Source organism: Pipistrellus kuhlii, unplaced genomic scaffold (assembly GCF_014108245.1).
Source record: "Pipistrellus kuhlii isolate mPipKuh1 unplaced genomic scaffold, mPipKuh1.p scaffold_m20_p_6, whole genome shotgun sequence".
Lineage (NCBI taxonomy): Eukaryota > Metazoa > Chordata > Mammalia > Chiroptera > Vespertilionidae > Pipistrellus > Pipistrellus kuhlii.
Window position 1 is genome coordinate 3,391,094 of NW_023425562.1, and position 24,774 is coordinate 3,415,867.

At 41.0% G+C, this 24,774-nt stretch overlaps 1 protein-coding gene across 3 annotated transcripts in view; it reads left to right on the forward strand.

The window, feature by feature from the left end:
• Nucleotides 1-18,299, forward strand: part of DSG1 (desmoglein 1) — a 31,520-nt gene extending 13,221 nt beyond the window's left edge. Inside the window, exons 6-16 of one of the 3 annotated variants that reach the window (XM_045574271.1) lie at nt 487-653; nt 2,334-2,468; nt 2,764-2,949; nt 5,188-5,447; nt 6,907-7,046; nt 9,435-9,755; nt 10,891-11,024; nt 11,292-11,355; nt 13,216-13,421; nt 14,344-15,021; nt 15,106-18,299. In XM_045574271.1, the coding sequence (XP_045430227.1) occupies nt 487-653; nt 2,334-2,468; nt 2,764-2,949; nt 5,188-5,447; nt 6,907-7,046; nt 9,435-9,755; nt 10,891-11,024; nt 11,292-11,355; nt 13,216-13,421; nt 14,344-15,021; nt 15,106-15,486 (2,672 nt within the window). In that variant the 3' untranslated portion in view covers nt 15,487-18,299. Of the gene's footprint in view, nt 1-486; nt 654-2,333; nt 2,469-2,763; nt 2,950-5,187; nt 5,448-6,906; nt 7,047-9,434; nt 9,756-10,890; nt 11,025-11,291; nt 11,356-13,215; nt 13,422-14,343 lie in introns of all 3 variants that reach the window. The other 2 variants (XM_036417565.2, XM_045574270.1) reach the window with 2 other exon arrangements.
• Nucleotides 18,300-24,774: the final 6,475 nt, after the last annotated feature.

Sequence of the window (24,774 nt, forward strand, 5' to 3'; positions counted from 1 at the left end):
CTCTTGTGACGCTCATACCGGCTCCGTAGCAGATTCCTAAGGGAACATTCCAGAAGGACTGGACACGGTGGGGCAAGGACCCTAAGAAGACTGCTCTGAAGGGCAATCCCATCCACTTCCATCCATACTGGTTCTCCCCCTTCTTTCACTAGGATGTGCTGTATAGCTGAGAAATGCCATTTTGTTTCACCACAAAAGCCGTAAAAAGAAATCATTATACTAGGATAGGAAATGGAAAGGCAGAATAAAGCATTTCATTGTTTTCTAACTACCAGTAATATCTAGGTTCTTGGTCAAAGCTGATCTTTTTCTCAACGTAAAGGTAAAGAAAGGAACTAAAGTAGGACTACGTCGAAGAAGTAGAAAACAAAAATGGAAGAGTGCACATTATATGAACCAACTAGCCTGACCTCTTCTTGCAAAACATGAACAGTAAGAAAACACATACAGACTGTCCATTTGCAATCCATTCTCCTTGACCTCTAGATACACTGGTGATGAGACTCAATGCGACCGATGCAGACGAGCCCAATAACCTGAACTCCAAAATTGCCTTTAAGATCATCAGCCAGGAACCGTCTGACTCACCCATGTTCATCATCAACAGATACACTGGAGAAATCCGGACAATGAACAACTTTCTGGACAGAGAGGTAATTTCTTTTTCTTCGGATGGGTTGCTAGTTCATAGGAACTGACTCTAAAGGCGAGAGGACCTAAGTAAGAAAAACAAAAACAAAAACAAAAAAAACTATATTTTTAAATGTAGTTACATAACCTTTTCACATAATGGTAATGACATAAAAATGCCTTTACAATGAAAATATGGCGATTCCTCGCATACATTTTATATTCTTGTCTTTCATTTAATCTTACTTAGGATGTGCCTTAAACTGAGAAAACTGCATTCTGAGTACATAAAAATATGCATAGCAGTAGAGGCAAAAGCTCCATTTTATGAAGAAAGTGGGATCTCTAGGGAAATAAAAGCCATTTGCTCTTCCAGCTCCGGCGTGGTGAGCCAGTGCGTGCAAACGTACTCGAGGCCCCGCGAGCTTGCACAGACTAGGAAACTCGTTCCTCCTTCTTTAACCCGGCGTGTCCTAAACTCATCTGACAACAGAAATCTGTTTTCTTCCTGTGCGGCAGCTGCTGACCACCCTCTGGTTACTCTGGGAAATGGATCGCAGGAACAGCATGATAGACAGAAATTAAATAACTTCCAGATCAATCTTTTCATTTATGAGTAAGAAAACAATTAGCGAGTGTTACCAAATTAGAATCAGCATGACATGGTTTCTTTCTATCATGCCAGGTGGTCCCATAACTTATTTAAAAAAAACAACTTTTCATTATTTTTAAATGGAATATAGCTAACCTGCATGTTCTGTAAGAATATACATGAGAAAGTGTTATTTTCTAATACTCAATTTAATTTTATTTTAATAATTACAGTTATTTAAAAATGGCAAACTCCTATTTGATGACGGGGAGGGTTAGGATAAATCAGATTATTCCTACACTCTTTAATTATCTAGATGCCATCAGTTTCTAGGTGACCTATCTCTCTTTTTATACTTGTTAGAAAGTTACCATCAGAAGAAATTGACTGCTTAGCTCTTTCTTGAACTTTCTCAAAGAACCCAATGAAACTCCTTTCATGTCTGAAGAGTTTTAGCAGTGGAGAGCTCTAAACAGGAAAGGGGAAAACTCCAGATATTCTTAACCAGGCGTCCATGGCGAGACCTCAAGACGTCTCTAACTATAATATGACGCCTCTAAGATCATATTGCAGTTTTTGATGAGAAAGCAAGGATGCTTGTGTCTGGAGGAGTCAGAGCTTTCACAAGCTTCTGAAAACGTAAGCACCACTGAATAGAATCAAGGAGCTAGAACGCCCATAATTCCCCTGCCACCACCTGGGCCCCAGAAATGCCAACCTGGACCTCTTTACTCTCGCACATCAGGGCTGGCTATGAAAGGCAGGGGACTCATGCCAAAGTTCTTGGTAAACTTTCAACTCTTCCCTCCTGATTGTTTCGACCCAGTTTGCCCTTCAGAAACGTTTTCAAATTTTGAGCACAAACATAAGGAATGAGACTTTGGAAGCATGTCGCTTCTTTCCAACGAGGCGGAAGAAGCATTTGAGGGACTCGACGTGGTGTCTTTCATGTTGATTCATGTGAGATATGAGTTTTTAAGGATCGGGGGTACCTTTATCACCACCACAGATTTATGTAAATCATGAGCCAACATTTTGAAAGAACTCTGCATGAGACAGAATAAGGACTGTCTGTGCCAACTGTGATATTGTCTGTCGTGTGTGTGTGCAGCAATACAGCCAATATTCCCTTGCTGTAAGAGGCTCAGACCGAGACGGCGGGGCGGACGGCATGTCCGCAGAGTGTGAGTGCAGCATCAAAATCCTCGATGTCAACGACAACATCCCATACCTGCAGCAGTCCTCGGTAAGTGCTCGTCTCTGAAAGGAATGACTCGGGTCGTCGCATGCCAAAATGTGTTTGGACAACCCTCTTTACAGATGTCTATGTTCTCCTTAGTCACAGACAAGCCGGGGTAGACATGTCCTTTGTCTGTGCTTACATTTGTAATGCACTGGGGCCAAATGTTTGAACAATGAAAAGAGAGACGCCACACACAGACCTGCTCTCTAAGCCATGAGTGACTGTGGACGCCCAGTGTAAGTGGAGCGTCATTCTCTCCCTCGCAGTGTGCGCTGAAGCTTTTTGCTTCTCGTTTCAGTATGAACTAAATATCGAAGAAAACTCTCTGAACTCCAATTTGCTCCAAATCAGAGTCATTGACTTGGATGAGGAGTTTTCAGCTAACTGGATGGCTGTCATTTTCTTCATCTCTGGAAACGAGGGGAATTGGTTTGACATAGAAATGAACGAAAGAACAAACGTGGGGACTCTGAAGATTGTTAAGGTATGGTGTAACTACCCTAAATATTTTGTTCTCTTGGTCTTGCTCCAAATGTTAATCTTAAATCTAAATGTTAAGATTACACAAACTCGAGTGGGTGAAATGATTTAAAAAAAATTACTGTTTTAAAATGGAATATGATATAGAACTTTTACATGGCGAGGTTTATTGCTCATATAATTTCATGAAAATAGGCATTGGATTTTAACTTGAGACTCTATTTATACAGTTCTCCCCTGCAGATCATATGAATAGAAAGAATTTTTAAATAGAAAATTAACTTTATGCTTACAACAAAATATGATTATGACTTAGGGCTTTGTTTGAGATGTTTAAAAATATTTTTAAATCAGATTTAACATGGCTTCACAAGCAAAATGTGTCCATGGCGATTATTATTTACATTAAAAATATTCACTATAGAAATCAAATGTTTTTATTCCTCCTTGTGTTTTTATGAAATTAACTGTAAAAAACTATAATTGTAGAATTGCGTTCCCAGCTCATTGAGGCTGCTGACCAAGGTTTATTATGGATATAAATACACTAGAGATTTAGTCCAAGTCCCTAGAGTTTCCCTGACATTAACAAACCACCAAATCATCTGCAGTAGAACTCCTTCTGAGACATGAAAGGGGGAAATGTCAGACTCCTGGGGAGCTGGTAGTGGAACTTTCACCCTGTGCTAAAGCCTTGCCGAGTCTATTTTTAAAATGTTCAATAGCCTCCTGATCAGGTAGCTCAGTTGGTTATAGTGTCTTCTCAGTATGCCAAGGTTACAGGTTTGATCCCAGGTCAGGGCATATATAAGTGGACAGCAAATCGATGTTTCTCTCTCTCCCTTCCTCCATCTCTCTAAACATCAATGTAAAAAGTTGTAATAGTGGTGCATAAACTATATGTGATGTGTGCAATATGGATTCTTCATAGGAAAATGTAACTCTTTTTCCACTACTTCCTTCCTTCGGAATAGTCCTCGGAAATAGTCTCCTACAGTCTGTCCTCCTGGGAACGTGTGAGCATTTGTTTCCTGTCATCATAAAGTATCACCATGTCTGTGGCTTTCTCTTCATGAGGCCCTGGGTAGAGACTTCAGTCTATTCCTCACAGCATCCCTGCAATCAGTTATATGCCCATGTTGCAGATAGATACATTGAGGTCCAGAGAGAGTATATAACTTACTCAACTTCACTTAACTGTATTGGTATGGCTGGCACACAAACCTACATCTCTCTAGCTACTAAGTCCATATCCTGTCACTATACTCCCCAGGATTTCATGCTGGGGGAAAAATCATAAACTATTTTATACTAAACTACTCCATTATTTTAGAAAATTAATCTATCTGTCCTCCATACCTCTATTTGTAAAATGGGAATTATTCTTATTTTTCTCTCAGACATAACATCATGTTAATTCTTTTTATGATTATATACTATATGTAATAAGTCTGTGTGTTTGTGTATAATGTATATGTATACATGATTTTATAGCCAATCTTGAAATTGCAAGTACAGCCAACATCAGGGCAAAGACTAAACATGTACGTAAGAGTGCAATGTATGAATCCATGGTCATCTAAAGACTCTTATGTGAAAATTAGGAAAATATATTTGGCATAATGCAATGTTTGTAGATTGTAGGAGTAATGGATATTAACACCATCTTTTTTTAGTGGAAATGACTACTTGATTATTTCCAAAAGGTGAAATAATTTATTCTAGAATATGTTGAAAAAATAAAAATTTCTCTTTATTATTTGTATGCTACATTCTAGTACCTGGCTTAATAAAAGAACTCATATTTGTAGAAGTAAAATTCTTTCAAATAATAATAGTTCTTTGTGGGTAGAACCAGTCAAATGATGGAACCTGCAATGTATCTAGCCCATAAATAGAACTACTTTCTGAAAAACACAAAATGATACAGGATAACATAAACTGTCCTTGCACTACAAAATGCAAGGATTTGACCATCTATACTATTTTTAAAATTTTTAATTTGGTGGACTCATGTCATATATAATATTTTCAATGAAGGATACAAGATTGGATTTTTTTTCCACTATATATATTTTATGTGTTTGTATTAAAGGTAAAGTAAGAACACATTTTATGTATTTATATTTAATTAATATCATCTTTCTAGGCAAAAGCATTTATAACTATTATCAAAGGATCTCTTTTTCTTCTAGAATTCTTTTCTTTTTGTAGTAAAACTATTTCATTCTGTATTTACTAGGCCTTGGATTATGAAGCCATGCAGAACCTGCAACTCAGTATCGGTGTTAGAAATAAAGCTGAATTTCATCAATCAATTATGTCTCAATATAAGCTCACAGCAACAGCAATCTCCGTGACTGTGTTAAATGTAATTGAAGGCTCAGTGTTCCGTCCAGGTTCAAAGACATTCGTAGTAAATAGTAAAATGGGTCAGAATTATAAACTGGGAGATTTCATAGCTACTGACCTGGACACTAACGGACCTTCAACAAAAGTTAGGTGAGACACATTTTCCAACAATTTTTATCACATATTGAATGAAGTACATATGTTCTTTTTTGAAGTTTTAAGTATGAATTTAAATATTTTTCATTATTTTGAAGCCATCATTTAATCATAAAAAGCACTACCTACTGAATTATTACTTAAAGGGTGTACCTTACAAAAATATTTAAAAAAAAACAAAAACCTATGCAACATATAAAATGTAAAAGTATAAAGATGCAAAATGTGAAAATATTGTATCTTTAAACTTTGACATTCCTATGTTTATATCTTTTATGGACCAATTAGCTGATTACCACATCCCAAGATCATCTGCCCCAGAACTTTATGGCTAATTTTCCCATTGCAAATTTGCCCAGATTGAGTCCAATTAGATTTAGTTATTTTCTTCACTTTAATAAACACTTATTATTGGCCAATAATAACTTTGGCATGAAAAATGAGTTAGATTAAAGAAAAATCATGCTGCATAATTTTTTAAAACTCTGTATATCCAAATATTTCTACTTGATTATAAAAAATCTGTGTATATGTGCACATATGTTTTAAACATGACCAAGAGTAACAACAGGGGAAAGATCTCACAAATCAGATTTTAAAGTGCTTTCTCCTTATTCTTCTCACACTATGTGAGTTCAATGTTACAGCTCTCATCACTGTCCCACCACCACTGTCAGCGCTCACCCCGCAGATGTGGCTCCCCGAGGGCAGGTCACCTCCCATCCCTCCCCCAGCACCCACCCCTGTGTCCTCTCCACATTCTGTTCCCTGAGTGTAGCAAAACATCTGAGACAGAGAGTTGCTAACCAATATTTCTTGCATCATATGTAATGAGAGGAAAAAAGACATGGAAGGGAAAGAGGAGGAGAGGAAGACAACAGAAAACAGGACGGAAGCATCAGAAAAGGATTCCGTAGTTTGGAATTCAGAAGAAGTCCTGTTCAGTCACTGTGTGTGTGGAGAGGGGGAGTGGAAATAGGGAGGGATGATGGCCAACCTGATGAGGATGTAGTTCTTTGGGAAGAGAATAACTTAGAACTGTTAATGAGCTCAGGAAGTCCTAGGATTTGGTCTTCCAGGATAGCTCCCATGCTACCTAAACCAAGTGAAAATGAGACTGCAAGCATCTAAGGATTTTTCTGCCAACCAAGTGGGCATAGGGGACATTCCATCGGAAAGAGCTGCTCAATCATTCTTTTTGCTTAAAATGACAGCTTTGTCTGTTTCCCAATGTCCTCAAATAGCTGAGACTTCCCTGAAAAAAGGAGAAAGTGTATCTAATAACTGAAAACTGTGTTCAGGGATTATAACTAATAACTAGAGACCTGTTTTATAAATAAAATCTCTCTCTCTCCCTCCCTCCCTCCCTCTCTCCCTCCCTCCCTCCCTCTCCCTCTCTCTCTGCTTTTTTAGATAGCTGACATTAATTTATACTATAATCTTTCAAATACAGATACGTCATGGGAAATAATCCAGCTGACCTGCTCTCTGTTGACTCAAAAACGGGCATTATTACTTTGAGAAATCAAGTTACCAGAGAACAATATAATATGCTTAATGGAAAATACCAAGGAACAATTCTATCTATAGATGGTAAGAGATCAATTCAACATTTTTCCTTCTAGAATTTATATATGTAAATTTTAATTACTGTATTTTGAAGTAATGCTTTTTTCAACAAAAGTTATCATACTGGCTATTACAGAATCAAATCTTTAATGATATGTAAGGTAGTATAATTTAGTGGATAAGACCATGAGCTCTGGAGTGAGACTGGATTGGTGTCTTGTGCCATTACTTACTAGATATGAGATTTCAGAGAAGTCATTTAACCCACTAATCCCTCAGTCTTTTCTCCTGCAAAATGGAACAATGACAATATGGATTTAAGGAGTAACTACATGTAAAGCACTTAAACTTTCAATAAATGTTAGTTCTTATTAATGTAAATAATTGCAATTTTTAAATTGTATGTATCGTAAAATTATATTCAAATACTTAGGCCAGAAGTCAAGCTAACTTAACTTTATATAATCTTTGGGAAGTTGATGCACAACTTTGTGTAAGCAATTTGGAGGTATCATGCATATATTATTTTTCAAAATCAACAAAATTAATTTAGGCTGATCCCTAAAGGAAGAGAGCTCTTAGAGACTAATTCTTCTAAGCAATGTTTGCTATTTCAGTTGCTCTTTCTCCCTCCCTCTCCCTCTTTTTCCTTCATTCCATTATCCTAAAAATGGGTTGACTATTTCCACTTGCTTTGCAGATTTAAAAAATAATAAATAATAAATAGCATTCCTTTAAAGTCATTCAACAATTCAGAATTTTTACCAATTATAATGTTTTTCCACAATTAATCAAAATAAGAGTAGTTTTAAAACATATATCGCAAACAGAAATGTGATTCCATTTAAAGATGAAGCTTATTATGATTCAGTGTTGAAATGACCTCAAGTAATTGCTAGCTTACTCCAGTTTTACATCCAACATCAAGCTTCAATGGGGACATGAAGAAAAAATGGAAACTTTGCTTACAACATTGTTAGGCTTATGGTAAACAGAAAGCATGCCTTTTCTCATCAAAAAGGGGGGTAAATATTACAGGTAATGAAAATGGTAAAAATTAGACCAAAACCAATAACGTTAGAATCAGCATAGCTGAGATGAAAGGGCATGGAATTTGATATCATAGATTGGATTTAAACTTGTCTCTGTTATGCACTCCAGGGACTTCTTTATTCATTTAGTCAGAATCTATATATTGAATCCTAACCAAATGTCAGCCATTGTACTGGGTTCTAGGGTTATATCAATGGACAAAGTCTGACAACAGAGCTTACATATTTGTAACTGGGATAATAACAACAATGTCAAACAGAATCATTCCTTGATTTTTACCCAGTTTCAATAACCTTAGGATAATCCCTAAATATAAAAGGCTGAATGCACATCAATGTTACTTATAGCATTATCTAAAATAAGTATCAAAAGCAATATCGATAATAGGTATTGACAGGTGTTAATACACACACTGCCACAATGAGATAGAAACCATACTCATCATCACAGTGGTACCCTGAGTCCTTCTGCAGTCATTACTACAGCTCTGGTTCAGCCCCAGGCACCTGCTGATGAAAAACAGATGGATTCTGATGCACTATCTTTTGTATCAAATGCACTAAAAAATTAGTCTACTGTTTTGAAATACTAGCTGGTTGGTTGGTTGGTTGGTTGACTAGATGAAATAAATAGCTAGGGTAGAGCAATTAAGTTGAAACAAATCACAAATCTCCCTACCCCTGTGTTTAGTCAAGGAGCATAATAGCTTACTTAAACTTTTAAGGACAAGAAGAAAGCACACTGGAATATCTGCTTGTGAAACAAACGGGTCTCACCTTCTTATCGAAATGAAAATTTCCCCACCTCCAACAGCGCCAGTTCCCTCTCCTGGGAGTGCTTGGTGGCTGTGAGTTTGGGAATATGCTGCTTTCTCACTAAAAAAAATTTTGTAAAAGCGATTTACTAACTTGCTCCCAATCTGTTCATTCTGCCAGCCCATAAAAGGAAAAGCACAAACATAATTGAAGAAGAAATACAATAAAAGCCACCACAAAAAAAAAAAAAAAAAAAAAAAAAAATCTAGCTCTAACATAAGAAATGTGCAATAAAACCCCCAAAACCAGTAGTCTAAGAATGCCTTCCCCAGGGCTTACAACGCAGCACTGGCCAATGCAGACACAACGTGGTGTTTACTGTCTGTGCTTCTCTGCACGAGACAGTTTTCCAGGAGCACTGATAGTCCTAACAGTTGGATGGTAAAAACGAGTCGTGAACAAGGGAGAACTGAGGAAGTTACTGGGTGAATGGGAATAAAGACATCAAAATAATATTGATGCGAAAAGGAAAGAGTTTCATATTGTCCCTCAATGATTACACTAAATTTATGAATGATTTCTTCCATTTTGACCCTTGTTACAGATGATCTTCAAAGAACTTGTACTGGTACAATTAATATTGATCTTGAAGATTCTGACTGGCCAACTTCTGAAACCACTCCAAAATATATCACTGACAATGGGGCTGGCCCGGGTCCTGAGGTTACCACCGGTGAATTCGGCACTGGTCCTGGTGACGTCAACACCGAAGACATCAATGGAGGCGGCGGCGGCGGCGGCGGCGGAGGCGGTGGAACAGATGAGTATAACAAAGAACCACTGGGCGTGCCCATGTTTCCAGACAACGTGCATTTTGGTCCTGCCGGCATTGGACTGCTCATCATGGGATTCCTGGTCCTAGGATGTAAGTACTTTAGCAGCCCATCCCCACCCCCCCAGCCCAAAACTGGGAGACATTTTCTGATCTTTTGATAAGAAGTATTTTTTTAAATGTGTATTGTGTTCAATTACCAATATATTTCTACATCTAGTGCTGGTCTTCTGAGATTTTTTAAAAATCCAATTGCTCGGCAGTGGAAGATAAAAACTTTTTGCGCGTTCCATCTCAACGTGATGGGCTGCCCCATAAGAGGCAGGTCCCATTGCTATTTGAGCAGAGAAGACAAGGAGAAGCAATTGATTGAAATAGCCAGGGAAGCCTATGTGTGGGCTTTTCACTAACACCTATTCCTGGGAGCACATTAGGACAACATGCTGTCCTCCAGGTGGGGGTGGGAAGTAACAGGCAGGTCCCAGAGGAGGGCACAGTCTGGCCTTGTTTCTCTGGAACCGGGCTGGCCCAGCATTCCCCTCTCCTTCATCACTATCCTCACTCCATTCCCCCTGCCCACCTGCCCTCTTCCTTTTTTTTTTCATTCCCTCTTTCCTCGTTGTCTAAAAAACTTACACATCCTTTTCTTCATCCACCCATTCATTCCAAATTGCTAGTTAAGATCATTTTATGGTATTAATGGGCTAGAAACTTCTGATTGATCGGAAAAGGCAGAGTGAGGCAGCGTAATGTTCTCTATTTGAGCATGAGTAATTTCAATTTAAGGGCAAATAAGAGCCTCAAAGAGGATAACCTCTTGAAGCATGAACAAGATGTTACCGTTGAAATAAAAAGGTGGGCATGTGTGGAAGGAGAAAAATAAAGACATGGAAGAGGGAACACAAAACACCGAACACATGGACTGGCCGCCCAGCTTTCTCTTCTCTCTCGTTCCCTATGTTCTTGAGTGACAGCAGGGAGAAGAATAATCTGTGATCATACCACGATACTATTTGTAACCTGAATCTGATATAACAAATGAAAATGTGTTGCAATCTAGTAGACTGAAGCTCACATTGATTTTAGCATCTCACCATTATACAGGTCATTTTCTATAGCCTTCATAATAATTTTAGGATCAAATGGGGTTATATTAGGGATTCAAATTTAGTCACAAAAAGCAAGATTTTGTTTTAACATGCCAATACTCCTCTCCTGTCACCCCCAGTGGTCCCATTCTTGTTGATCTGCTGTGACTGTGGAGGCGCCCCTGGGGGAGGAGCCGGCTTCGAGCCTGTTCCTGAATGTTCAGAAGGGGCGATCCATCCGTGGGCCGTGGAAGGACCAGGGCCTGAGACTGGGGTGAGTGCCAGTGCTGGGCTAGGGGGAAGGGGGGCGGGGGAACGGGCGGGGGGAGGGAGGGGGCAATGAAGAAAAGCACAGGTACCTCCAATTAGATGAACGTAACCAGAGAAGGCTTTCTGAAGGCAGTTCCTGTTTTACATGGATTTCCAACGCTGTCCTAAGCGATGTTCTTTTGGAACATCGGAGGTGATCTGAGAGCTAACCCAATGTGTAAGGAGAGAGAGAAGAGTCATTACACATGGGAAAACGTTTCTTATCTTGCAGATCATCACCACCATCCCTGTGCCACAGATGGTGCCCGGAGGCATCCCATGCATTGACACTTCAGGTACCATTCCTCTTATTTTAACAACTCAAATGACTCCGAAGGAATCTTGTTCCCTCTTTGCATACCTCAGTTTCTCAATAATTACACTTGTCTTTAAAGTTGTTTCTATTATTCCTTTTAAAATGACTAATTCACATACTAAATGAAAAGGGAAAACCCACAGTAATTGTTATTCTTATATCTTCTTCAATCATCAGAGAGAACTTGGGAAATGGCCCAATTAGGATGTCTATAAGTAGAAAAGAATAACTGAATTATAACCACAAGTCTATTTTTGGCATGGGGTTAAATCCTATGTACCCCAAAAGTGCTAATTACAATGAAAAGACAACCTATTAAAATAGACCTGTGCTCATTTATTGAGATGAGATTCCACCTCCACAATTCATGAATGGTTCAGAATCATGCTGGCTTCATCATGACAAAATTAAAAACTGCATCCATTCTCAGCATCAGCCTGAACGTTGACCTGAAAAGATTTGTCCAGTTTCTCAGATTGAAAGTAAGTGGCTGAAACACTATCAACATCTCGTAGCGCTCTCCTCTGAGGTGTGTGCACGGGGTGGGGTTTCTCCTGGCATACGGTGAGGCCATCAGCACATCCGGTCCCAGGCAGAACCCGGGGAGAATGAGGATGTCACGGGAAGCGAATAACTGTGACACCAATAAAAAGAACAACTGGCTTTTAGAAACCTCATATCTTTGAAGAGTTGTGCCATCTTTCCTTCTTTTGAAGGTAAATACACACTGATTCTCTGATTTTTCTCTCAGCCTTTCTCAAACTTGCAATCATGGCTTTTCCAAGTTGACTATTTAAAATGTAAGACGCACAGGAATATTTATAACTTGTAGGACTGGACCTTATGAAAAGGATGGACATGCTGGTGTTTAAAACCATATCTCCTCATGCATCCATTGTTGTTAACGTCACCGACATCCCCCACACCTCAAAATTGAAACTGGTATCTTCCTGCTCACTGATGTCCAGTCAATTCTAAGACTTGTCAAACCAGCAGGCTTTATGCATACACCGAGTCTCTCATTAAGTCTACAGATATTTACACAGACCTCCACAAGGCACAGTGAGAGCACCAAAGTGACAGACGTGTGCACACGCACTGTTCCCAGCATCACAACATTTAGAATAGGGAAGCATGGGACACCTCCAGTGTCAACACGGCCCTGTTCATTGCACATCCATCAGCCAGGCCATGACTTAGCATATGTGAGGCTTCTATTCACACCCCACCCACGTGCAAATTCAAATGCAGACTTTCCCCTCGCCGTCGCCATAGCTTCCTCTCCGAAAGCCGTGGTTCTTGGGCCTTCTCTGGGGTCCCGTGCTTCCTAATACAGTACGTTGGGGTGTTCTTATACCATTTAACTTTTAGAATTTGGTCATTCTCCTCCCCCCCTCCCAATTTTTGTTAATTTAAAATCAAAGTCCTCATAAAAACTATGTATGGTGCCAGTTGGGTACTGGAAATAACTGGGGGAGCACTGTAAATCTAATCAGCAGAAATTAATACAAAATAATATTGAATGTAAACTGTAATTGAAAAAAAATTAAATAAAAATATGTAAAGCATAGGTTTGTATAACCACTACGCAGCCCCTTGTTCTAGTTCAACATATAGTTACCAATAAATACTGAACAATAATTACCAAGTTACCAAATTAATTACTATTATTTTGAACTGAATATATTTATAGTTCCTGTATTTAAGTATCACTTTCTTTTTTCCTTTTTCCTTTGCTCACAATGCATACTTAAATGAAGAACCATACATAAAGTAAGGCACTGATTTTTCCTCTCCAGCACACTAGATAAAGGAAATTTAACTTGGCCTTCACTTTCAGGGGTTTATACAAATGAGTATGGTGGCAGAGAAATGCAAGAGATGGAAGGAGAAGAAAGGATAACAGGATTTGAACTAGCGGATGGAGTTAAATCATCAGGAGGACCTGAGATCTGTCAGGAATATTCTGGAACATTAAGAAGAAATTCTATGAGGGAATGTAGAGAAGGTCTGAACATGGACTTTATGGAAAGCTACTTCTGCCAGGTAAGGGCTCTGCCCCGTGCCCTCCTCCCCGTCTGGCACCCACTGCTATCCCCCAGCCTCCCCGTTCCCATGGGGCTTGGGCAGGCACCCCTTGCTAGGCTCCAGCCTCTGTGCGTGATGGTCTATGGCGCTGCTGACACGACGGCTAAACCTCTCACCTAGGCTGCTATTCCCCACTTAGTAGCAGCCACTGCTCCCCGCTGTTTGCCTATGGCCTGAAGTCTAAACTCCTTAACATGGCACATAGGCTTGTTCACAGATGGACCCCTGTTCTCAGGTCTCCAATCACTCTCTCCTACCAATCCCACTTGTATAAATAACCCTAAGAAAACGCACAATTTTGTGTATTCAGACTCAGCATTTTTAAGTACCTCCTCCAACCTTGGTTACAAAATAATTCATGTGATTTTGTGTGTATGTGTGTGCTTTTGTGTCCAAAGTCCACCATTACAAAGTCCACCTACATGAATTTTTTTTTAAATATATTTTATTGATTTTTACAGAGAGGAAGGGAGAGAGATAGAGAGCTAGAAACATCGATGAGAGAGAAACATCGACCAGCTGCCTCTTGCACACCCCCTACTGGGGATGTGCCTGCAACTTATGTACATGCCCCTGACCGGAATCAAACCTGGGACCTTTCAGTCCACAGAATGACGCTCTACCACTGAGCCAAACCGGTTTCGGCCCACCTACATGAATTTTAAAAATCAAAATATATCATTGGAATTACAGCTTAAGTAACTTCTAAGCAAATTCTTTCATGCAGTTCCATGATTTTCAGAACACCTCTAGTAGATGTTAGAATTTTGTTTTTCCTATTTTCCTTTGGTAATGCCCTGTAAGAAATAATTAAGACATAAGTCTGTGGTTGTTAGATATGTATCCATGGCCTCGTTTCCTCTCTCCTCTGCAAATTTAGAAAGCATATGCGTATGCCGATGAAGACGAAGGACGCCCGTCCAATGACTGTCTGCTCATATATGACATTGAAGGGGTGGGCTCCCCCGCTGGCTCTGTGGGCTGCTGTAGCTTCATTGGAGAAGACTTCGATGACAGTTGCTTGGACACATTGGGGCCTAAGTTTAAGAAGCTGGCAGATATCAGCCTGGGGAAGAATGTCGAATCATATCCAGATTTTGATCTCCCTTGGCCTGAGAGCACTGAACCCATTTACCCTCAGCAGGCAACAGAGCCCATGGTTAGTGGCCACCCACCCATCTCCCCACACTATGGCACCACTACGGTCATTTCTGAGAGTGCCTACCCCTCTGGGCCTGGTGTTCAGCATCCCATGTCTATCCCTGACCCTCTGGGCTATGGTAATGTCACCGTGACTGAGTCTTATACCACCTCCGGCACTCTGAAGCCCTCTGTCCACATCCATGATAACCGGCATGCCTCTAACGTGGTGGTGACAGAGAGGGTGGTCGGCCCAATCTCTGGTGCCGATTTGCATGGAATGCTAGAGATGCCTGACTTAAGAGAGGGGTCAAACGTCATAGTGACAGAAAGGGTAATAGCACCAGGTTCAAGTCTACCCACCACGTTCACCATCCCTGATCCCAGAGAGTCTTCCAACGTGGTAGTGACAGAAAGGGTAATAGCACCAGGTTCAAGTCTACCCACCACGTTGACCATCCCTGATCCCAGAGAGTCTTCCAATGTGGTAGTGACAGAGAGGGTAATCCGACCAACTTCTGGCATGATGGGCAGCTTCGGTCTGCACCCCGAGCTCTCCAATGCCCACAATGTAATTGTGACCGAGAGGGTGGTTTCTGGCTCTGGCGCAACCGGATTTAGTGGCCCAGCGGGGATGATTGGTGGCAGTGGCACAGTCGGCAGTGGCCTGGTTGGCAGTGAAGCTGGAATGGGTGGTGGTGGCATCGGGCTGAGCAGCCTGGGAGGAGGCGGGGGCCTGAGTAGCAGCATGGCGGGGACGGCCACCATCGGCCACATGCGGAGCTCCTCTGACCATCACTTTAGCCAGACCCTCGGATCCACTTCCCCGAGCACAGCCCGAAGTCGAATCACCAAGTACAGTACCGTGCAGTATACTAAGTAGCCAAGGTCCCAGCACACTCCTTCTCAGGGATTGACAGTTAGCTCCGATTCCCACCACCAGAAAGCTGACAAGGGCATCTGTGATGCACAGCCAGGGGCTAAGGACAGTGTGGGCCAAAGTTTCCTCCAACCACCGGGAGGAAAAGAGATGGACGCGGGTGGTTGGGCAAGAACTCTCCTTAGCATGGGTACACGCTTTTCTTCTGTTAGTCCCAGAGGAATCAGGGACAGCACTTTCTCTGCTCCTGTGTGGCCTGCAGTGCCTCTCCAGCATGTGGGGGAAATCCCACTCAGCCAGGTAGAAGCACTGGCCTTCACATGCAGTTGGCGAACATCTCTTGGTGTTTTTTGACTTGCTATGTACTTCCTGCAACATTTAAAAAGAACTGAACATGCAATGTGTGTTCACGTATGTGGGAAGAGTTTGAAAGTTGTGCCAAATACCCTGTCAATTTCACAGATAATATAAATAAAAATCCAACCACATATTCAGACCACGGTCAGCCATTAAAGAAAAATGAATCTGGCAACCTAGCCAAGTCCACAAGCCACCAAGGGCTCCGACCTTAATAGCTGCACCAGGTCCAGCAAACCGCCGATCAGGGCATGTTTCCTGGGAGGGAATTCCATAAGAGAGTGGCAACAGCGCGGGATCCATTTGGGGCCAACTGACCCATCTGGTCTGAGTCTGAATCTGGAGATGGGGCTGCACCTAGAATTCTTACGCCAAGGCTTTTCTGCTTGTAGTCTGTGTTTAGTGTAGACGCCATAGTGACGCGTATCACCTCCGGGTGAGTGTGCAGGGTTTCACACTCAGGCCTCCCCTTCCTGCTGCACCTCCGACTTCACTCGGGAAACTGCCCCGTGTGCTTCCCAGGCTGAAGCAGGTAACACGTGCCACGGGTGTCCTCTCTAGTGGCAGGTCACCTTCCCGGGAAGCAGACAGGAACTGCGCTGTATTTTCAGATTGTGTGTTCAGTTAAGTGTTATTCATTTATAGTCAGCTCTCTACTATACAGCTCCTCTGAGCTGCATGATTAAGCTTTGGGGGAATTTTTTAAAGGTCTTCCTTAAAAAGTGTTTAGAACATGTAAAATGTTTACTGGGGAAAGTTAGAATTGTTCAGTCAAGTAATGCTGTACTGTTAGTTTGAATTGAATTTACTACTTTTTTGAACGACCCTCTGCTGCTATTTTGAAGGGATCAACTAGGAACTTTTAACAGAGTTGATGATATTGTGTTAACACAAACGAAATTGTACTAGGCAATCGCATTTCATTACTCTATCCCACTGCCAACTGAATTTTCGCACTAGTGTAAACTTCACATTTCTGATTTGATTCGTCAATATGTTCTTGGTTTATAGATGCTCCAATTTATAGATTCCAAATTATATCCTATGGCATATTTTTCTAGCTTCAAATTTTAATAATGTACATTTCTGTGTGTTTGCTATACAGTATTATCTGGTTAAAAGTCTGTAAATAGAATCAAAGCATTGTTAGTCAGGAGTAAATTTACCATTGCATGGTAAAGGAACTTTCTTCTCTTTTCTAAATCCAGTGTCAATATGAGTTAATTAAAGTAAAACTGGATATGACAACATCTTATAAGGATTATTACTCCCAATTACTCAGGTTTCCCAAGGTGTTACAGATCAAAGAATACTTAACTTCCCACACTTCTCAAAGGGGGTTGGGGAATTAACTATTTTACCTATAGCTGTTTTGCTCTATGTTCTAGCAGATAATGTCAATATTTTCAAAGCCACAATATATGTTTTATTTGAACTCTGTTGACTGTAAAATTGTGATGTTCTGTAGCATGCCAAACGCAGAGGTGTAAATAAAGTCATTCACAGCGAGTCTTTATTTCATTTTTTCCTGCATTTGGGGGTTCTATTAATGATGGGTAGTTTTTCCAGAAATAAAGTCAAAGGGCATTTATTCAAATATGCTTGAGTATACCTGGACCCAGGAGTTTGAAGAAAACATAATTATTAATCAATTATTAGTTAATAAATTAAAGGGAGTGATCACAAGTAGTTGACTTGTTCCTTTGATAGGACATATCATTAAAAAAGTGTTTTCTTGAGACTCCTGGTATCTTCAAGTATGTTTTTCAGGTTGTCTAACAAATGCCATAGTGACCATCTTTAATAACTATTGATATTAAGATCCATCAGTTACATAAAACCATGGGAAATACAAGAAAAAAAAATAGCAGTATTATTCACCAATCTTTCAATGTTTCAAATTGGATTGTTTTTATTTTGGGGGGTTCTTTTTTAGGATTACACATTGATATTCTTTTTATTCCTAAATGTTTTAAATTGCCTTTTAAGACCTCTCCCATTCTAACAGTCCTTTGAAGGCATGTTTTTTTTCAGTGAGCTGCCTTTTGGGGAGAATTCTAGACTTCCCTTTAGGTGCTTTCTTCTGAGTCATAGACTTAGGTCATCCCATAGACCTAAGTAGACTTTACTATATAAGGGAATAATCATCATTCAAATCCACATCGCAAGCTGGAGCTCAGATCAATTTGTCTTAACAAAAGAGAAGAAATAATGACTTAAATGTTATATATATATATATAGTTCAAAACAGCGTTTAAAGTTTACAAAGTACCTGACTTCTAAAGAGGCAATCCTTGAGAACAAAAATTAGTGCATTATAAATATTTATTTAATTATTTAATATCAACCAAAATACCATCCTGAGCTATTTTACATTGAATTCCAGATATATCTGCTACGCATCATTAACCTCTATTTCAGTTGCTTGATCTAACTGTGTTTGCCTTGAAACATTTATAAGGGGGAAAAGTCGGTATTTAGGACTATGTATCCGTCTTCACCTGAACATGTTTTATATTCATGTATAAAGTTCTTAGTTTCATAATCTTCACTCAAGTCATGTTCTGACAGAATTTTAATTATATAGCTTCGAAAGTTACATATTCACTCTGACTTGATGTTTTTAATTATGTATTGTACACAATTCATTTCTGAATTTATATCAACATTTAACTGTCAGCCAATTTAGTAGGAGGTTAAAGGTGTGTGACCATTGGCTAAAATGGCCATAGCTATGTGGGAAAGACATTTGAAACCCCAAACTTTCAAAAGTACTGCCTTGTTTTCTCGTTCTATTGATAAATTCCAGCCTTTTTGGAATTTTTAGTATTTCTAAGACCTACTTCACGTTGCATGGAATACACCAGTCCACCTAATTACCAGCACCAGGAAACAGAACCTGCCTCCCAGTTGCAGATTATCCACAAAAGTATACTAAATGTTAGCACAAAAGTATAAATGAATCAACCTGTTATCCGTCAAATACTTTTAAAACAGTAATCTATTATTTGCCTACAGTCCACTTAGTTATATTAGAATTACTAAACACTTCATCATTAAGCTGTACTTAGTCTAACTGATTTTTCTTTTGCTATTTTACAAATACTTTAAAACTCTAATGGTAATCTTTGAAATTGCTTAAAACAAGGTACTTTCCTTCAAGTTCCAACATAAAAGTTGGTGAGTTATTTGGGTACCAGTTCCTTGCTTGGTCATTTGTTGGCTCTGTGAAGTTGGTTTGCAAGTTCCAAAGGGTTATGTTTTCAGCAATAAAATGATTAACACTGTTTTTATTATCTTTTCCGGATTGTCGGGAGCGGGGACAGAGGAATAATGAGAGGTTATCAGAGCTAGGTATTATTTTCAGCCCATATAAGTGAAGAATTTGTTTCACTCCAGTAACATCTATTTTCACTGTCTATTGACTTTTCTCGCTCATGTTTCCCGGGGAGCTCCTCTCCGGAGGCTGCTTGCTCATGTCAGAGCACAGCCTATGAGCCCCACATGAACACGTTAGTGATACATTGCTTGTACTTTAGCATCTTTATGCTTTTCCTTTTTTTCTTTGCTGCTCTAAGTTTTTATTGTTGTGCGTACTAGCATTTCGTTGCTTTTAGAATGGCGTTTCCTTTTATTTGCGTTTGAGGTCCGACCCCTTCACCTGTGTGGGGCACTTCTCCTCTTCGCTCTCCAGCCACATCTGGACCATGATCTCCTCCACTTGCACAAAGCCTCAGCCTTTCAGACGCATGGGGCCTGCTTACCCCCTCCCTTTATTCTGCCATTTGCTGACCTCTATCTTAATAGTGTCCCCACTTTCACTGAAGACTCATATTCTGGCCCAGGGAAGTCTGGCCACAGACTTCTCCAATTACTGAGGGTGTTCACAGACCTCAGTGACCACACAGGTGAGGCATCTGACACCCAGCTGTTAGTCCTCAGACCCCCATCCGCCCCACTCCCCCTCAGCCGCCCCCTTCCTTATCATAACCCAGCATGGCAGCACTGGGATGCCTCCTCCTCCTCCTCCTCCCAGCCCCCGTGCTTAAGTCATTAAGGAACTGTTGCAATTCTTCCCCTTCATCCAAACCCCCGTGGATTTTTTTGGACTCCCACCACTTTCTCACCGACTGTTAGCTCTGCTTCCCTCCTTATCGAATCAGGCCTCAGGAGGCCTACTCCAGTCACCTCTCAGTGGCCTCCTGGCCCTGCTGTCCCATTTACATGTCCCGAATCTCTCACCCTCCAGCTCTGTCCGCACACAAACAACTAAACAGCTGATTCAACGGAGGTGACTTTTCATTTTAAACACAGGATCGCAATCACAGAGTAACATCCACTGCAGCTTTACAATCCTGATTCTTCGACAGGCGTCCCCTCTCATTAGACGGCATTATTATTCCATGCCTTCTTTGTCCTCACACCTCACACCTCCTCTTCCCCTCTCATTCCTAGCTGGTGATCTAATCCTATTGTTTACTGAGAAAACAAGTCATCAATCTCGAATCCACTCAGCTTCCTCTGCGAAACCTACACATCCACCTGTATGCACACCCATCACCCCCCCACTGCCTCTCACAATGGAGTTAGTGTCCTACTCATATAAAAGACAATCCCCATTTGTGCTGGAGGACTTCTCTCTCTCTCTCTCTCTCTCTCTCTCTCTCTCTCTCTCTTTCCTCTTTCTCTCTCACATATATGGCCAAGATTAATTTCTCTTACAAATGAACAGTGTTTATAAATCAATAAAGTGTGACACATGAAAAGAAGCAAGAATGGCCCTAGCTGATTTTGCCCGGTGGTTAGAGCATCAGCCTGCGGAGTGAAGGGTCCTGGGTTCAATTCCGATCAAGGGCACATGCCAGGGTTGTGAGGCGTGCAGGAAGCAGTTAATCAATGATTCTCTCTCATCATTGATATTTCCATCTCTCCCTCTCTCTTCCTCTCTGAAATCAATAAAAAATGGTGTGTGTTTTTAAAGAAGCAGAAATGGCTAACGCCCTCTTCCATGAAGAGAAGCTAAACTGATCATATAACTTTAAAAGTCCACATTGACCTGTTGCCTTTTTCCTTGAGGGACCCATAGGTCTGGGTAAATTTTCCTGCCTCAGTAGTTCTTAAACTTCAGCCCGCAGTCTCAGAATTACCCAGCAAGCTTGTTAAAAATGAACTAATTCAAGGGTCCATCCCCAGATGCTGACTCAGCAAATCTGGGGTCTAGAACCCGCTTTTCCCACCCACTGGACCATATGATGTTTGGTGCAATTGACCCAAGAAATATATTTCAAGAGGCACTGCCTAGCCTTTGACATTCTCATTCCTGAATCTCACCCCAAACAGCTTCGGGCCAGCCCGTTCAGAGCATCTAAGTGCACTGTGCACATCGCATCTCTGCCACAGAGGCACTGCCACTGCCAGCGGGGTAGCCAGGGCCACACCTGAGTGACCGTCACACTGGCACTGCTGCCACTGGCGTCGAGAGCAGGAGTCACTTGCAAAAATATATATTTTTAAGAAGAAAATAGTTGCCATATATATAGCAACGATTAATTTCTCTTACATATCAACAATGTTTATAAATCCCACATAATAAATCCTCCTATATAATAAAAGGGTAATATGCAAATAGATAGAACGGCAGAACACCCGTAAAACCAATCAAAGCGTAATATGCTAATGATATGCTAAGGCTGCTCAACCATTTGCTATGACGTGCCCTGACCACCAGGGGGCAGACAGCCAACTGGTCGACTAGTCGCTATGACATACACTGACCACTAGGAGGCATATGCTCTGACAGGTAGGTCCAGCCGATTGGAACTGAGCGAGATGGGCAGGACACACCCTGGAGCCCTCCCTCCCCAGCCCGATAGTGCACAGGTGTGGTCCCTCAGCCTGGCCTGCACCCACTCACAATCTGGGATCCCTTGGGGGATGCTGAAGAGACCAGTCCCACAGGCTGCTCCCCCTGGGAGGGCGCCAGACACAGAGCTTTGGCTGGCAAGCGCTGCTGTGGCAGCCCACGCCTCTCCTGATCGGGACTGATTAGGCAGGAGCCCGTGGCAGGCACAGTGGGGCCGGGATGAGCGGGAGCAGCAGGCAGGAGCTGCAGGTGGCGTTGGACTGCGGGTTTCAGCCAATCGCTGCAGGACACCCAGAGGGACCCCAGCCGTGCACGAATTCATGCACCGGGCCCCTGGTCAATAATAAAGACATCAGTGACACAGGGGCATAAGTATGCAGCAAGTATATAGTAAGTCTACACTTGAATTAAAACAGCCCAGCTGGTGTGGCTCAATGGTTGGGGGTCAACCTAGGAGGTCACGGTTCAAATCCCAGTCAGGGCGCATGCCTGGGTTGCAGACTTGATCCCCAGTGTGGGGCATACAGGAAGCAGTCAATCAATGGTTCTCATCATTGATGTTACTTTCTCTCTCTCCCTCTCCCTTCCTCTCTGAAATCAATAAAAATATAAAAAAAATAAAATAAAAAATAAAAAAAGCTACAATAGAAGCCAGGTAATTCTTTCTGCACTCATTTGAATGGCATCCCACACCGAGGACATGAAGTCACAGAGAGAATACACCTCTGTCAGGTGTATGATTTTAGGATGTAAATTAGCATCCTTATGATATTAACAGAACTCTGCAGGGAACTGACACTTAACCTCCAGGATTTCTAACACCCACTCAATAACCCTGTGCGCTGGCACCCTTATCGCTCCACAGAGATTGGCTTTAATGAGGAGACAGGCTGTTTACCTTCAGCGCCATTATCTGGAGGTGAACAGTCAGGCATGTTTGCACAGCAGCTGCTCTAGGTCACAGCCAAGACAGGCTGTGTTTACCTGCCGTCCATCTCCCGAGGCCCATGCCAGTGGGAATCTTTCTGCCTGAGTCAACTCCAGAGCCTACCTGCCTGCTGCATCTGACAAACATAGTCTAGAACCATAAATATTTTTAACATTTCCTCTCCTCTAACTGCCCTTGGGAATTTCAGTAATACCCATCGTTAGTCTCAAACCATCATAATTAGATGGAAAATTTGCCCTAACATCATGTTCATGCTATTTGGCCTGTAGAGATTACATTTTTGTTTCTCAAAAAAGAATTTGCACCGCAACGTGTTGGATGAGATGTCTTGTATAGCATTCCTTTAAAAATACAAGCGTTAGGGCACTTACTACGTTTTAGATGAATACGATGTAGCAAATGGAAATGTCCCACTATGCTGGAAGCAGGATGAGACCACATCACAGAGGCACAAGAACAATACTGAAATGCCAAGAGCATCCCTGAAAGTCGACGGGAACTTCCCCAGGAGCGGATGAAATGCTGCTGGTTTAGTAGCAAACGCAAATAGAGAAATGTAAGTAATAGGACAAAATTCTGCTTGCAGAGCCAGCTATTGAGCTCAATAATTTAGTAAACCTATAAAATAGGTGTGTGATTTTTTAAAAGGTAACATTTAGCCATCAATTCTTTTCCATTTTGCCCTCACATATCTAGCCAATATTAGAAAGTGGCTTGGCATTTAATTGACTATAAAGCAGGAGGCAGTATACTTTCCCTATCATCGGCACTAATAAACTGTAGCTCTACCTCTAAAGTGCACAGGAGAGATGGAATTAATAATCTCTGGGATATATCCAAACATCAGCAGGATGTGATGGCTGGAGCCCCACAAGAGAAACAGAAGTAGTTGCTATTTATTTAAGATCAGAACCATGATCAAGCTTTGCCTTAAAGAGGGTTTAAATTGAAACACTGCCCTTACAGGTTTGGCTCAGTAGATATAGTATCAGCCTGCGAACTGAAGGGTCCCCTATTCAATTCTGGTCAAGGATACATTCCTAGGTTGCGAGTTTGATCCCCAATAGGGGACATGCAGGAGGCAGCAAATTAATGATTCTCTTTCATCATTCATGTTTCTATTTCTCTCTCCTTCTCCCTTCCTCTCTGAAATAAATAAAAATATTTTTAAAACAATAAATTGAAATCCTTTGGGGATTCTATTTTTGGGACCATCCAACTAAATCTCTCAAGGAGTAGATATAAATGAAGTGCTAGAACTTCAAGTGGCAACTTCTCAGTTACTGCAGACTCTGCATCTGCTCATGATGGTAATCTCCAGATTTGAATTCGAGGGACCATTGAAATTAGGGGTTATAAATGGAGAAATCTGGAGGAATTAAATAATCAGATACCTAATTCTACTGCTTGTTGTTTTTTTCCTTTGAAACTCATCCTATAAATAGCAACTCAGGTACACTGAAAATTTTGTATTTCAAGAGAAACCAACCAATCATAGTGCAAATACCAAGGGTGGAAACCCTTGAGAAATATATCCATCTGTTACAGCAAATGAAGAACATAATTTTCCCCTGGTGAAAAACAATAGCACATAGGGATTTAGACCTGTTTCATTAATTCTCTCGGGAAAATTTAACTATTCTAATTCAACATTAACTGAAATAAAACAAAAATCATTTCCATTAGCTGACTAAACAATGGCCAACTTTCTGTACAATGTCTGTTAGTATAATACACTATTGTAGGTTGTCTCTGAGCCTGCTTGGAAGAAGGTATGGAAACAAAACCATCATTAGAGCCACTGACTTCTCCCAGATGCCTTAGTTCCCTCTGAGGCTCTGAATGGCCTATTGTTCATAGACACAAATCCACTGAAGCATCCCATGTTGGATTCTCCCGTTCTCTTCTGCTCTGCAGTGACTCCCAGGGCAATCAAAGGTCTCCACACTTACATCTGCTTGACGGCCCAGAGCGTAGTACTAGAAACACAGAAGCTTCTATATATTCTCTACCATCTTCTCATATTCCCGAAACTTCTACAGACTCCCTGCCAACTTGTCATTTCCCCTTTAGATGCAGATACCAAAAAGAATTGTATGTACATGAGTCATGATAAACTGGG